The 16047-nt window shown below is 43.4% G+C and overlaps 1 protein-coding gene across 2 annotated transcripts in view; it reads right to left on the bottom strand.

Moving 5' to 3' along the window:
- Nucleotides 1-1078: 1078 nt before the first annotated feature.
- IGF2R (insulin like growth factor 2 receptor) overlaps nt 1079-16047 on the bottom strand; it is an 85014-nt gene continuing 70045 nt past the window's right edge. Inside the window, exons 39-48 of one of the 2 annotated variants that reach the window (XM_066616194.1) lie at nt 14815-14961; nt 13555-13789; nt 12263-12399; nt 9802-9919; nt 9033-9179; nt 8026-8210; nt 6173-6359; nt 5382-5537; nt 4577-4646; nt 1079-3825 (exon numbers count right to left, since the gene is read on the bottom strand). In XM_066616194.1, the coding sequence (XP_066472291.1) occupies nt 3415-3825; nt 4577-4646; nt 5382-5537; nt 6173-6359; nt 8026-8210; nt 9033-9179; nt 9802-9919; nt 12263-12399; nt 13555-13789; nt 14815-14961 (1793 nt within the window). In that variant the 3' untranslated portion in view covers nt 1079-3414. Of the gene's footprint in view, nt 3826-4576; nt 4647-5381; nt 5538-6172; nt 6360-8025; nt 8211-9032; nt 9180-9801; nt 9920-12262; nt 12400-13554; nt 13790-14115; nt 14259-14814; nt 14962-16047 lie in introns of those variants that run through there. The other variant, XM_066616202.1, reaches the window with a different exon arrangement.

The following is a 16047-nucleotide window of genomic DNA, read 5'->3' as shown; positions in this document are numbered from 1 at the left end:
ACAATCACTTCCGGGTCAGGTGTGCGGGTGTGTGTGTGTGTGTGTGTGTGAAGTGGGGCAGAACAGGGTGTGGGTGGTGGAATACTCGGGGTTGCCCCGGGCGCGGGGACCACAGGAACGCCTCTGCAGCCTTCCTTGTCTGCTTGCCCGATTATATTACCTGCTTGCTAATCAGATTGCAGTGTGATTACTGGAACCTATGAGAGCACTACCTCCTAACACTGGCCTACCTGCAGAATATGCCTCTAGTCATGGCTATATAGGTACATTGCAAATGTATAGTCTTACACATTCAGATTGTTGAACTGTGTAAATGGCTTTTTGTTGAAAAGTAGTATATCAATAATAGTGACATTAGAGTGGATAAGTTTCCTTTTAATGAGATACTCTGTTCAGCCCGCAAAAGGTACCCTAATCAAGGCCATTATGGAAGTGTGTAAAAGGTGTGTGTGTGGGGGGTGTACTTCTGAAGAATCCTCTGCTGTCATGGTTACATTTTAGCATATTCACATAGCATAGCAGCATACTGAAAGAGGTGCTCTCTGAGCATTTTTTAAAATTATAAATACAGGCATGCGTAGCTTAACAACCTCCAACTTAATGATGGACAACATATATGTTTTAGGGCAATATATCCTAGCTCATGTTAGTAGAGCATTTTGTTTACTACTAGAATTAAAGTAGGCAGGATTGAAATTGGCGGAAGTGGAGTATACTGGCCAATTCTCCCTGGAGAAGTGAAACAGATCAAATAGCTACTTGCCCATCATATTAATGGAATATTGAAAAGGTGCATTAGATCACTAGTACAGGGAACTTCCACATGCCCACTGGAGGTTCAGAAGCCCTTGCAAGTACAGCTCTACTGCTGTTGAAATTAAGTCTGCTTGATCAGTTAGATTCACCTTTTTGATATAATTTCCCATGCTTAGAGGGCATGCAGCCATGCTTCTCCAGAGCATGCAGCCAAATCAATATCTGAACCAAGCCTTTTCAAGGGTACACAGTGGATTGTTCCTCACCCATGCAGATTGAATTTGTTTGCGCACCGTCCAATGAACACTCGAGACAACAGACATGGGAGAAAGGGCCACTTTATTAGTATTTACAACCGATGGGGAGGCTGAGACCTGCAGCCGCAGAAGGAGCAAAGCCCCCCGTGGTGCGGTGGTGGGACCACTGGGCAGTACCAGAACACATCTGCCCCCATGCTGGCATGCACCCAACTCTAAGCCACGCCCCAATTCTCAGGCAGCATAGCTCATCCAGGTCTGTCCCTTAAGGGGAAGGCAGCCGGACCACGGGCTGTGCCGCCCCGAGCCTCTGAGGCGGACCCTGCGATCCTGGCCAGGGCCCCGTCTACATCCTTGTGCCGCCGGGCCCCTGAGGACTGCAGTTGGGTTCTGTCCTGCCTATGCCACCTGAAGGTGAATGCCAAAGTCCACTTCTCCTAGCCCGCACCACCTGCTGACCTAAAGTGACCAATGGCATTTAAAAGGGGGAAGACCCCTTGCCCCAGACAGTCTGGGGTAGGCGAAAAAACTGCCTGCCCTTGGCCAATTGTGGCAGGCAGCAAAAAATTCCTACCCAGCCCCAAACGCCAACCAGTCAGACTGCCTTACAGGTGGGTGTCCACACAGCGCCCAATTGCTAAGGAGGAGGGCTGGGTGTTGTCCCTTAAAAGGCCTCTGCCTCCACTCAGTTCCAGCCCACCTCCACTCCCCCCCCCCCCCCGGAGGAGACTCTTGTGTTTCAGGCCAGGCTAAACAAACTCCGAACACCCTTGTAATTGGGCAATCGGGATAAGTGGAATTCCTCCAAAATACACAATATTTGGACAATTTCATTTTGATTCCACATAAATTGTTGCCAGATGCTTAAACTCTGCAACATCAGGTGCACCAATTTTTAAAAAAATCAGTTTGAGTCCAATTGAGTCCCCTCCCTGAGCTTTAAAATGACAGAGTTATTTTTATCACTTACAGATTCTTAGGGAGCATAACTTAGCTTTTATTGAAATTGTTTGAACACTTGTGTTACATTAAATCTGATTCCCAAATGGAAACCATCCCTAAGGAAACCAACATGAGCAGGAAACATACAAACAAGGAAGAATGTCTGGCCAGCACACAAGTACTAGTACATTGTCTATTGAACTGCTCTGATTGCCTCTGACCCCCCCTTAGGCACTGAGCAGGTACCAACAACTGCAAGAAAAATCTTAATTCAGTCTTGCCAACAATACTGTTTAATCCTGCATGCAACATCACTGAACCTTCCAGGAAATAGTACTCAAGATTTTTGCCTCTCATTGTCCACACAACTAGTATCAAAAAAGGATTTGTATATATCTGTGCAATTAAGGCTTCTGTGGACCTGTGGCTTTAAAGTGGACAACACACCTCCTAGGGCAGTGAAGCCAATGTTCTAGGAATTCTACAGCTTGGCCTGAAACAAATACTTCCTCAGTGGGATCAGGAACCTTTTCAGAAAAATCACTTTCCCCGTAGGGTTTCTACCCCCCCCCCCCACCACAACTCAGGCTCCTAAAACAGGACAACATTCTAAAATATGATAGCAATGTTTTGATGGGAGGAGCTGTACCAGTGACTGTCGCTTTTAGAGCAGCAAGGCAGACAGAAGCTCATCTGGAAATTGGCCACCTTATCTTTGATCCAATTGGAGCTAAAGGGAAAAATCTGGGTGTTTTAAACAGTCTTGCAAACACTGATGAACAACTTCATGTGATTGGTACCAAAAAAGATTTGACATGCAAAGAACAGCCACTGTTCTAGGCTAAAGCTATAACGATCTGTACCGTCCAGTAAAAACACTTTTTTTTCCAAATCAAAACAAGCTTTAAGTTAGGATACAGGAATCAAATGTACAGGCAAGTATATCGGACCAGCTCCAAAATGTACATCAAAGCAAACCTAGCAAACAGAGAACCCCTAATCTCCATTTTGTGTGATGGGTGAATCTGGAGAACAAATACCCCGCCTGCAGGAAGAACACGCCTATTTTCACAAACCTGAGTCGCGAGAGCAATAAATACAGTGTTAAAATGCAAGTCTCTTTTTCGAAGCTGAGGAGAATTGATCATACCCTTTGAAAGCCTTCTGTAGCCACCACAAATCTACAGAGGGAGGAGGAGTGCAAATCCTGGTTTAGGAGGAGAATTGCCATCATTCAGTTCGCTGGATGCTGGAAATCCAGTAATCACACACCACTTACAACGAACAACTAGGATTAGCCCTTTTTCCATTCTCCTCTTCCCTTTGAAGCATTCCCTTGCAAAAGACATCAGCAGCTAAAGGCTTCATATTTGGTTGGAAGTGTTTTCTTTGTACCACCTTAATATATATATATGCACATGTACACACACACTGAATCCTGATTAGGCACAATAGAAAGTTAAACGTTCAACAAGTCCTCATCGCTATCATCATGAAATGTTGTATTTGCTAAGTTCTGAAGTTTCCGATGGCCAAAATTGGTGGTGCCTTTGCTGTTCTTGCTGCCATTCAGCAGGCCAGTTGCATCACTGCTTGGAAGGTTATGAGCCTTCTTATAGGGAGGCCTACTTGGGTCTGAGCCCCTGGCCTGGACAGCCCCGGTTGAATGAATCTTCACCTCAGGGAAAGTTAGAACTTCATCCTCACTGTCCATCTCATCCACATGAAGGGACGGGAGGGTCTCTGCCTTCACTGCTTTACTGGGAATGTGGCCATTTCTTTGCCCTTCATTTCCCAACTTCTGATCTGGTGCATCCACTTCTTCCATGAGCCATTCCATTTCATTCTCATTCACTTCTTCAGTGTTGATCTACCATGTTCAAGAGGATGCAAGTTAGTGAGCAACACTTTAAGAGCTTTCCACAACCACTGAATGGATGCCCCGAGACTGCCCCACATTTTCTTCTTTTCCCCTTCTTATAACTTGTCTTATGAGTGTACAAAGGACTCCTGAAGCAATTTAAATTTAACAAAGAGTAAATTGCTCTGTAAAGGCAATGGCTGTCAGAATTCACTACAGAAACATACACCTTGAAACAAGCCTGCTTCTTCTTGACAATAATTTCCCCAGAGCAACTTTTATTAGCCATTTTCTCTTAAGAACATTTTACCGTAAACACAATGGAATTGCTTCAGACAGTCCTGGTTTGGTCATCATATCAGAAAGTTACCCTCTTCTTGCTGAACTACTTTCTTTGCTATAAGTATAATCAACATGCTTAAGCAAGTTAATTTTCAGGATAAGTCCCTTAAACATAGCAGGATGCTTTGGATACTTTAGCAAAGGTCACTCAAATATGCAATATATGGAAATTAAGGGATTTTTCTCAGATTGGAACAACAGTGAATTTCAACAATGGAATATTATGAATAATCAAGTTTTAGATCATAGAGATTCTATGTGGGTTTTCTATAAAGGAAATCAACATACATATCATGACGTGTATGTTTACATGGAATCAAATGCCACCAATATTGATGCCTTTTCCAGCTAGGCTTATCATTCACAGCTTTAGATAGCAAGACCTTCAATTTACATACATGCAGATTGGAACAATTACCTTTGTATATTTATAGGAAACATTTGATGTTCTCCGACAACAGTTGGCTATCTTTTGCTTCATAGTCTCTCTACAAAATAGAGTGATACACTTTGATTACATTTGACTACAATATCCATGAATTCAGTTTCATTAGTAACTGCTAGCCCAGCCCTGCCATAGGTTCTACAACCCACACCAAGAAGTAAATGCACGTGCAATTGGATTTACGCTGTAAATCTTTGAAAAGGAAATTTGCAGACCTTCTGGCTCAGGTAAGCACCATACTCTGAGCAACTAGAGCATGTCCTCCATGCAATTTCCCCTTCTGAAGTTACAGGCTATAACAGAAAGAGGGAGGGGAGGACTAGTAGTGTAGGAAGTGCAAGAGTAAGCAAGTCTTGCAGGGTAGTTAGAAGAGGGAGGTTAATGGAGAGAGCAGATGAAAGAAGCTCTTTGGGCACAGGTGTAAAGGTGGGAATAGTCAGAAAATACTGGTAGGCATAATTTAGCATTCAAAGGGGGCATCTAGACAACAGCTTCCCCAAGAACTGTTGTGTCAACAAAAGGCAGTAAATAGGACATCTGAGACTCCTGTTGCTAGCTGTGCTATAATTGCCATGTCAAGTCTGACTAGAAGTCATCAGTTCTGCCATCAGTTCTAACCAGGTTAGTGATGTAAACTATTCTGTGTGTATAGCACCCACAAGCCCTTCAGTCCAGAAGTACTCTAAAGTATGGACCGATATGCATTAGAAAACAGGGGACAAGAATATGAAGTTCTTGATGAAAGTTAAAATCTTGCAAACCCATCTGTCCGTCTTACCTCCTTTCCTTTTTATAAAGTAACAGGATCACTAGACATGCTGTCAGAATCACAAGCAGCAGACTCAGCACTGCACCAACTGCTTGGCTCGTTCCCGACAGGCCTTTATGAAAGTTATCTTCCACATATGTTTGGTCGTTGGTAGTTTCAGAGCTTCTATGGGTGCAAAGGAAACAGGAATTAGGTTGCACATTAGTAATTAAGCAGTAGTGAAACATGAAAGGCTTTGATTACATACAAAAGGATTCTGATAGATTTGACCAGGCTGCATGCTGTGAAACAAACACATGGAGAAGAGGCGTTTTAGAAAAGGTTAATGATTATGTTCACACTAGGTTGCACCAGTCTTCAAAAAGGCACTCGGATGCTTATTCAGTGCCTCAGGGGTACTCCAAGTCTGCAATTTTTCCACTAGGGTAAGCCCTAAACCTGCAGACAGCCAGGTTAGAAAGAAATCTGTCAAAGTGTTATGCATGAACATTGTTTTAAAAAAAAACAACCTAGGAACCACTTTGCCTTCTGCCAATTACAACCATCCTCAGAAATGACAGCAAAATGGGACCTCAGATTCAGTTAAGAAAATTTTCATCAAATACCCCTTTGGCAGATGCCACTGAATGCCCCAAGGAAAACTGCTAAGGTTGCCAATGAGTGTGGTCGTTAGATATTGTTTAGGATATACTAAGGACACATTCAAAGTGATGAACAAGTCCTCTGCTATTGGATGTTGTAAAAAGTGCCAAGTCTTGCTAATCTATTAGGACAACGTGCAGAGGTAAGGGCTCACTTACACCAGTGGGCAGACTGCTGAGGTGTACCAGGTGAACAAATACTGGCAGTCTGATGACTCGTGAAGGAATTCAGGGGTGCCTTCCTTGGCCTGTGGGCTGCAGTGGAAGAAAACAGTTGAAGATGCAAACTTTGAATTGTCTCTACCACATGGGGAGGAGGAGGAGAACACAACTTCCAAGTCATCATCTGCAAAAAGAGAGAAGATAGAGAGGTCATTTCACATGAAACTGTGAACACACACAATCCAACTATTAATATTTAAACTTGTAAAGTGAGAGAAAAAGTCAAGTCACTACAGCTGCTTTTGGACAATATTCCATTGGGTTTGGTCCCAAACACTTTAAGGGAGTCCTTCAGACTTCTAGGTAACGGATACACTGGTTGCATACAACTTTGGTTTCCTGAATGCTTTCCAGATCTTAAGCATCGTTTATCAATATATGCATGATAACATCTACTTGAATAAGCTTCTTCTCTTAGAACATAGTCTGTACAGGAAGAACCATTCCTGTAAGGCAGAACCATGCAAACCGCGACCTGGGGGCCAGATCCAGTGTCCCCGTAGATCCGTCCAACCAGTGAGCAGACCTTTTGAGTGCCATTGCTGTAAGGTAATGAGAGGACGAACCATTTCAAAAGAACATTAAGGACCCAGAAAGCTCTCCCAGTTTAGAGGTTAATACAAAATGAAAGGTCATCCAATTCCCTCTATACAGCTGAAAATAGTAATAATCCCTTTGGAATAAGTGCTTTTCAAGAGAGCATATTGTTATGTGATTGACAATCGCACACTGTTCAAATATTAAATGTATATGCATGCATTGCTCATCATATGAACATGAATCATGTCAGTGGTGTTGAAAAAAAACTAACTCCTGCTTGGAAAGTAATTTTACCAGTGGGCACTCTGAATGTGGAGAAGAAATGGGCACAACCTTCTGTGGAAGGGTTAGATGACAAGGTTGCACACTGTGTTCTTTGCACAATGAGTGATGGGTTGAATGGTAAAAGAGGTACAAAAGATCAATTCCTTTTGTACTATTTGTCCATCTATCTCCTTTTGCTCAATCCTGGAAGATAGAGGGGGAAGGAATACCGAAGATAGCTCCTCCCCCCTCACACTCTGCCATTACTGCAACTATCTCCCTTTTGCATTTCAAGCTGAGAAACTGACGAATGATGAATACACATGGGAAACCACTTCTACTTACTGCCTGTCAGTTATTTTTGCCTTTCCCAGATGTTTCCAGACTTGGAAAGGCAATCGGGAGAAGTAACAAAGGAACAAGAAAAGGGAGAGTTCATTTATTCATGTGCGGGTGTGATACACACAAGGAAGTGATTGAGAAATCCCCTGAAGGGAGAATTCTCTTGCACGATGTTATCTACCTCTTCGGTAAGAAACATGTCAGTAAATCAAGGGGAAAAGGGACACACACAAAGAAGGCAAGAATTCTCTTATCCATCAGTTACTGTTTCTCCTTTGCTGAGAAGCCAAGACAGAGTGGGGGAGTGGGCAGATAGAATCCTTCAGAGCAGCTCTTAAACTCCACAGATCACCAATTACCAAATGCTCGTGTAAAAACTTGGAGTGAAGTACCCCACTTTGACATGTGACCGCTATAAGCTCACTCCCGAATTGGCCTTTTCAGCCACACTAGACGCTGTTCCAGAACCACCTTTCAGAGCGCGATACCATAGTCTTTTGAGACTAAAGGTTGCCAACATTTCAGGCTCTTTGGAAGCCAAGAGAATGAATGTGAAGATACGCAAAACAACGAAAAGGAAAACCACTATCCTGGATCATCACTAGTGCAAGACTTATGAACATTAGCCACTACTAGATACTTACCACGAATAAAATATTTTGCATTGTTTGAAGTCCCAATTTTTCTAAAATGAGTACCCGATGTTTTAACCTGGCATATGCTGGCCCCTGAACATTCTGGATGCTTTGAATCTGTGATTGCAGAGAGTTGAATTTCATAAATGTAGGTGTCGCCATTAGTTCTGAAGTCACCCGAGGCATTATATAATCTGAAATACAGCAGATTTTTATTTTTTTAATAAACAAACTATAGTTAACACGAGGAAGAGAAGCTTCAGGGTAAACAACCAGTCACTGCAAGCACCAATTCCTTCTTAGCTCATTATAAATTATATCTATTCAAAATGGACCTTGTTCTTCCAAATAAAAATTCAGCTCCAGTTCTCTAAGAAATGGACCACCAGAGTCCCTTTCCAACTAACCTATGATCTTTCAAAATATTGTATATTTCCTAGTGTATTACGCCATTTTCTGTTGATAATTAATGATACTTATTTGTCTTCACTACTGTTTGCCAAACTTACTAATCTCTATCATTCATCATATACACGGCTACAACACTTCTGCATGCCCAAGACATCCTGCTGTACTAACTGTTGCCCTCAGATGCTTGCTCAAAATCCTTTTGACACCAGCATCATAGTTGAAAGCCCCAAACAGACCCATTGCTTTGTGGATTTGCCATCTTCTCACCTGGTCTTCCCCAAAACCATAGGCCATAGCCAGCCCACCTGCCAAGGGGGGGCATGAGAGTGTTTTTGTTAAAGAGAGAAACCACTTCTCAAAGAGTCATTATTTTACATGGGATTGGGATTAACTATTGCTTTTAATTGGGCAGAAGTCCTGTCCATCGTAAAATATGCCACATGTTGTGTACATGTGTACACTACTCCTGTACTGAACATGTTCTTTCAGTTCATCCTATTGCTTGATCAGTTGCTCCACCCCATTTTTTAAAAAGCACCAGTGGCATCCGAGCAGTTGGATTTTGGCAGCCCTCTTTTGACCAATTCCATTCTTCTTCTACTTACTTGTAATAAATATCACCCAGACTGAAGTTCTTCCCAGTTGTTGGATTTATAACTGTGCCATTCTTTATTTCTACTTCTTGGGGTTTCACTGCACAAGCAGCCCGAGTTTCCCATGTGATATAATAGATACAATTTTCTTCATCAATCCTAAAGAGGAAACACAGGCATTAGCAAAAAGCTTATCAGCAATGAGCACACATTCTTGCACAGTGTAAACCACAAGACAAAGCAGCAACAGTTTCAACATATTGTTTACCATCTTTACTCCCTTTCTGTGACTGTAATGGTACAATGCACCAGGGAGCATTTCACCAACATTATACATTATAGTGCTCCTATTAACAGATTTTCTACACATATCTGAACCTAGAAATCCTGGATTTATCCTCCTTTGACACTGGCCCATAAACTGGGTCCACAGTGAGCAATTCATGATCATATTCTTCCTCGTCAGCAATCGCAGATTGGACATGCCCACCCCTTTCTTGAAAAATCTGACTTCTAGTTAGATAAAACTGACAGAGAGGAAGCAAGAGTGAAGCCAAAACCGTTGCCCTGTTTTTGGGTGGGTCTCTCTGCTTAAGCCATTGCTAAACTAGAAATATCTTGGCCATAGACACCATCCAGCTACACCGTCAAGTAGACCTTGGTCCCTGTGACATGTCACTGAAAACACACCCATCAACTAAGCCATGTTCCTGTTTATCCAATAACATAAAAGGGGGTTTCAAGTACGCTGTGAAAGCCGGTCAGTGCAGTTTATACCTACCTATTGAACTTTGGCAAGCCAACTGTTTTTCCACATTTCAGTTCTATCACAGTCGTTGCTTTTTTGTTTCTCTGTGGACATTCATGGCCATTTGAGTAACTGACAAGGATTTTATCATCTGAAACAAGCAAGCACATTAATGGTAAAAAAAGGCCTGCAACCCATCTCTCTGAAAGTGTCTGGAAGCTAGCAAGCAACTCTTTGAAACAGAAGATACCCCAAAGTTAAAGTCATATCAAGCGTCACTAGTTCTGGCATCAGCATCCACCCTTCTTCCTCTCACAGGAGAAGAACTTCCTTGGGCTAAACCTATTGGTTCTGCATGTGAAAAGCTCCTGATTTACCTTAGAGTCATATAGACATGCTCAAATATCCATTCATCTTCATGTGTTTAGTTTTCCATGATTAACAAAAAACTTTCATTGTCGTAATAGACACAACTACCATCATCATCAATTCAGATTATGAAATATTGAGAAATGAACAATGATGTTATCAGCAGTTGGCCCTTTACAGCAGGGCCTCCAAACTATGGCCTGATCTAGTGCGCCAAGGAGATCTTGCGTGCAGCAGCGGTGAAGTCTTACAGTTTCAACTGCCACCTCTTGTCTTACATCTGGTGCAAAGAACATGGGAACATAAGAACAGCCCGGCTGGATCAGGCCAAAGGTCCAGCTTCCTGTATCTCACAGAGGCCCACCAAGTGCTTCAGGGAGCACACAAGACACAACCTGCATCCTGGTGCCCATCTCCATCTGACATTCTGAGGTAGACTACTTCTAAAATCAGGAGCTTGCACATACCTATCATGGCGCATATCCGTGATGAACTTTTCCAATTTTCTTTTAAAGACATCCAGGCCAGATGCCATCATCACATCCTGTGGCAAGGAGTTCCACAGACTAATCACACACTGGGTAAAGAAATATTTTTTTTGCCTGTCCCAACTCTCCCAACACTCAATTTTAGTGGATGTTGCCTGGTTCTGGTGCTATGTGAGAGGAACAAGAACATCCATCTATCCACTCCATCCCCTGCATAATTTTGTATGTCTCAATCATGTCCCCCCTCAGGCACCTCTTTTCTAGACTGAAGAGCCCCAAACACTGTAGCCTTTCTTCATAAGAGAGGTGCCCCAGCCCAGTAATCATTTTGGTTGCTTTCTTCTGCACCTTTTCCATTTCCACTAAATCCTTTTTGAGATGTGGTAACCAGAACTGGACGCAATACTCCAGGTGTGGCATTACAATTTGTACAACGGCATTATAATATTAGCCATCTTAATCTCAGTCTTTCAAGACTGAAGGTTGCCTACATTGTAATCTCAATACCTTTCCTAATGATCCCAAGCATAGAATTAACCTTCTTCACCATTGCTGCAAATCGGGTTGACACCTTCATCGAGCTGTCCACCAGCACCCCAAGATCATTTTCCTGATCTGTCACAGACAGTTCAGAACCCATTAGCCTATATGGAAAGCTCTGATTCTTTGCCAGGGACAGACTACATTTGCTCCCAGTGTGGAAGGGATTGTCACTCCCTAATTGGCCTTTTCAGCCTCACTAGACGCTGTTCCAGAACCACTTTTCAGAGCATGATACCATAGTCTTCCGAGACTGAAGGATGCCAATGATGATTCTTTGCCCCAATGTGCATGCCTTCAAATTTACATCTGTGCATAAACTGGCACTGGGCAGCTGCTTCCCCCAGAAAATTGGGGCACAGAGCCTCCTGGGCTGATTGGCAGCAGAATCAGCTGCCCGGCATGAAGTGCTGCACAGATTGGGCACGAGGGCGGGAGGCAGCAGGGTGGACTGGTAAGGGTTTGCCACTGCCACACCAGAGATTATTTTTTCAGTGCACTGCAGGTCATGGTTTGGAGGTCCCTGCTTTACAGTGAAGGCCAAATGACAGCAAGTGTACAACTTTTGTCGTCTTCCACACATGTCTGTGACTTTAAGAAGACAATACAAGTTACTGCTTCACCAATATATGCAACTGCACTACACATTAGGGTAAAAGCCAGTTATTCCAACCAATACTTGACATTTGGGGGAACAGCTGGGTTTTCAAACATTAAGAGAACTCCTGCAATAGCCCTTATACTTGGGAAGGGGGGGGGTAAGAGAATCTTTATCCTGTTGTATCCTTGCAGTGGAACATCTAGTAATAAAGTGAAACTGGATTGCATCATTGGATGCCAAGTTGCAAAACTGAATATTTTCAATTAGACTTAGTTTTCAATTAAAAACCCAACTTCTAAGTAGTCCTATGAGCAGTCCTATTTAGAAATCCTAAATAACTGGGATTCTAAAAATGGGTTTAAAAGCATATTTACTAAAATGTGCAATACCTTTCTAGTGGCAAGGTCTCCTGAGAAGTTTCAGTTGACCCCTGGAAATCATTCACTGCACTCCAACTCCTCCCCCAATGGAAAAGGCTCCAAAACGTATATCATACCTGTTAAGTTTAGAGTTTGTGTGTGCACCAGTCCGAGAACCTGAACAGCCCCATTTGGTTGTTTCCGGCAAACACTTGCCCGGTCAGGGCAGCCTGAGGGCCCTGCATGGACTCTCTGACAGAGATTCATGTAGTAGCTAGAAGTTAGAGAAGGAGAAGAATCAGCACTGTGATGCACTAAAGCCACATGAAAATTGCATTTCCAAAAATGAAAGCAGAGGTGTTCGAGAAGCTGCATTTTGTGCCCAATAACCAGATTCTGTGCTCTTATAGTACTGCACCACACCCTAGCCTTTGCTTATTGCCATCAAGATGGTAATTTTTTTTTCCTATGAACTCAACATGGTAGTATCTTAAATACATGTGTTTTGAAACAAGATTCCAAGAACCTGCATTGCTACCTTTCACACATGATACTTCCCAAAGGACATGAAAGACCAACTGCTATTTGAAAAGGGAGAAATCCTGTATCTAATGCAGTGGTGGCCACTTTGGGGCAAAAATGTTATTAAATTCAATGCAAGTTCAAAGTGACCATGCCACTGTAGTGCAAGCTACTATACGAATGCAGCCCTTCTAACTACCACCCCCCCCCACCGGTCTGGATGTGGCTTTGCTTCCAATTTATTGAGCCCAAGAGCAGACAAGTATGTAGGCCTGACCATACTACAGCAGGCCATGGGTCCCCTGCTCCAGTTCAGATACTCTCGTAAGAGCTGACACAACCTGCATCACTTGTGGTGGTCATACTGCAGGCTGACTACCTATGATATAAAGCACCTATAGAGGAAGTCTTTCCCAATTCCCATCCCATCTATCTTTGCTAAAGCATCCAAAAGAACACCCAGTGACTTTCCAATGCCCGGGGAAGGCTCACCCTTTCATATATAACACTTCACCGATCTCAAAATCTCTTGTAGCTTGGCAACTTCTTGAATCCTATTTTAACGACATGGGCCCCTACCAAGTGGCAACCTGAATGGCATTAGTCACTATGTACTCTTCCCCTGCCCCCCAAGATGATCTCGCCCCCCTGTGATCACCTTGTGGCAGATGTTCTCATTTTACTGCGACCAAGTACATTGAACTGGGAGAGTTGGCACGTTAAAAGCAAAACTAATACCAAGTACTGCTTGGCCCCAACAATTTCAGTGTGGCATTGGCACACTTTGCTGAACTTTGCACAATATTCATCTGCACATCAGCCAATTAGCACAACCAGTTGCTCAAGGTGGTCGTGTGTCCTCCAGTTAAAATTGGTGATGTTTCTGTTTGAATGATAAAAGACTCACGAGCTGCCCTTGTCGACAAAGGTCCACGATCCTGTGAGGGATGAGAGTACCCTCAAATCATAGGTTTTGTGCTGCAGAATAAATTTGCATTCCATCTTCCTGGGTGGACACACAGCTTGCGTTTTCCACTCAAATGTCACAGCGCAGCCACGCGTCTCACTCAAGAGCTGGGGTCTCCCATCGCCAGCACTTTCGTCACACTTGAAAATAATAGTAGACTCACGATGCCCAGTTACTGTAAGACACAAGCAAGTATTTACTACCACAAAGGACTCTAAATTCATGCTTGGCAACTATAGCCCAATTACAACACAGAATTTTTGGTAGGAGAACGTGTGGCTGGGCTGAAGCATGTGGCATTTAGGGAAAGTTGCAAAGGAATTCCCAAGCAGAGCCGCCAACCAACAAAAGATGCGTACCAAAATAAAACTGCTTTGGTGATATTTCCTGCAAGACTAACGTGTTAGGCAGGGTAAGTAATCATTCCAAGTTCTGCAGAACCCTCTTGAAGCTTTAACAGCAATATGTGAGCTGGGCAAAGAACAGTTTGGACTAACACAGACTTGTTTGCAAAAATGCCTAAATCCATACCACAGTGAGCACCAGGCAAGAAAGTCAAAGCATCAACCATTACCATTGTTAAAAATGTCCCTTCAAAACTTGGAAGCAATTCTTACTCCACAGGGGAGCAGCCACTTACAACTCTGCAATAAGAAGGCCAAGTTAAGCCAAGAGCTGAATACAGAGAATCTGCATAGGAATGCAAGCATTTTTATTTATGTAAGAATTAATGCAAGTCAATGAGCCCACTGGAGAGATGTACAATTTAGAATGCAGGACATCCCTGGTACATGAAGCTGTATAGAGATTTTTTAGACAGCTCATAAAAAGCTAGCATCTTCATTCAAATTGCATGCCAGTCTGGCCCAGAATTAAATAGCTTGTCACAATCATTCGAATAGCAGACTGGATCAGGTGGGAGAGCACTGTGTAATGCCCAAGTGTTGCAAAAATGCAAACATTCAATTATGGTGTCCAATGTGAATTAGGGCAAAGGAAGAGGAAGCACTTGTAAGCATGGCTGTTGCCACATTTCTAGAGTATGTGCTAAGTGCTGCAATACAGGACATAAAGCTGGATTTTTCTTAATTTTGTTACTCCACCCTTAGAGTTTAACTAGTCCTGTCACTATGTAGGGAGGATGCTTGTTCTCTCACTCCCTGCATGTACTGCTGCAGCACTCTTGGTGTCCTTACTTACCATTTCCACAGAATCCCCATTTTCCATCTCTATCCACATTTTCAGTTGTGGCACACCATGGCTGCTCTTTATTGTTTCTAATGCATTTGTCATAACTTTTACCGTTGTATTGGAAAGGGAATACACAAAGTTCATCCATTTCAGTCACTGTAAAAGAAGGAAGACTTCAACATACTAGCCCTGTCAAACTTCCACACATTTGAAATCTACATGATGGTGGGATGCCCAGCTTCCTGGACCAGAGAGAATCTCTCCCAAGGTACAGCAGTTGTTGCCCCAGACCAGTGCCCACCAAACTACAGATCACAGGCCAGATCCAGCAGGATGCTGAATCCCTCCCCACTGTGAGCAGCGCTTACTGCTCTGCTGCACTGCTTGCAAGAAGCCCCTCTATCTTTGTCGCATAACCATCTAGTCCAGTGGTTTTCAGACTGGGGCATTGTTACGCCCCAGCCTGAAGGCCCTGGCCTCTTTAAGGGGGAGGCAGTGATGTGATCCCTGGGACCACACCGCTCAGGAGGGCTGCAGGAACTGGGATGCACTCACCACTCCCTGCAGCAGCCTGTCGCGGGTGCGGGGAGCCCTGAGTGAGTGTCTGCAGGGCTCCCCAGATCGTGAAAAGTGAAAGTGGAGCGATCACGCTCCACTTCTGATTTAGCGGAAGTGGAGTGCAATCGCTCCACTTTCACTTCTAATGAGCAGCTTCAGGAATGTGCTAGCATGAGTTTTCTGGCACACTCTTGCTCCCCGCCCCCCCCCCATGCATGGTTTCACGCCAAAGTTAGCCTGTCCGAAAAGGGCTATTGTGGATTGCATTTTTGAAATATAAATGGTTAACTCAATACACACAAGTCTTTCTTGGGCAAGCTATTCATCACAAGAATGCTTTGCATTTAGCACATCTTCAGATTTTATTTTTCCCTGCTCACATCATACAAAGCACCACACACCTCCACCCTTTTATAATGCCTGAATGGCAAGGTGTAAGTCTGCAACATGCATCTTGCCTCCCTCTTAAGTCCTATTCATAAAACATTCACCAGATATTGAACGTTGGGAAGATGTAAGAGCCAAAAACCATGCCTGAAACAGCCCTGGAGGATCACATGATCAACCTCGCATGAGGTTCAACCTCATTTCGCCTGGGAAAGTTCCAAGGGCTACTTCAGTTTGATTCGCCTTGGAGGTGTTAACTCTAACAAATGTGTTCTTTAAAATGGGGAATTGCCTCTT

This window comes from Tiliqua scincoides, chromosome 1, assembly GCF_035046505.1.
Source record: "Tiliqua scincoides isolate rTilSci1 chromosome 1, rTilSci1.hap2, whole genome shotgun sequence".
Classification (NCBI taxonomy): domain Eukaryota; kingdom Metazoa; phylum Chordata; class Lepidosauria; order Squamata; family Scincidae; genus Tiliqua; species Tiliqua scincoides.
Note: the sequence above shows the minus strand (reverse complement) of the source record. Positions and strands in the feature narration are given on the sequence as shown.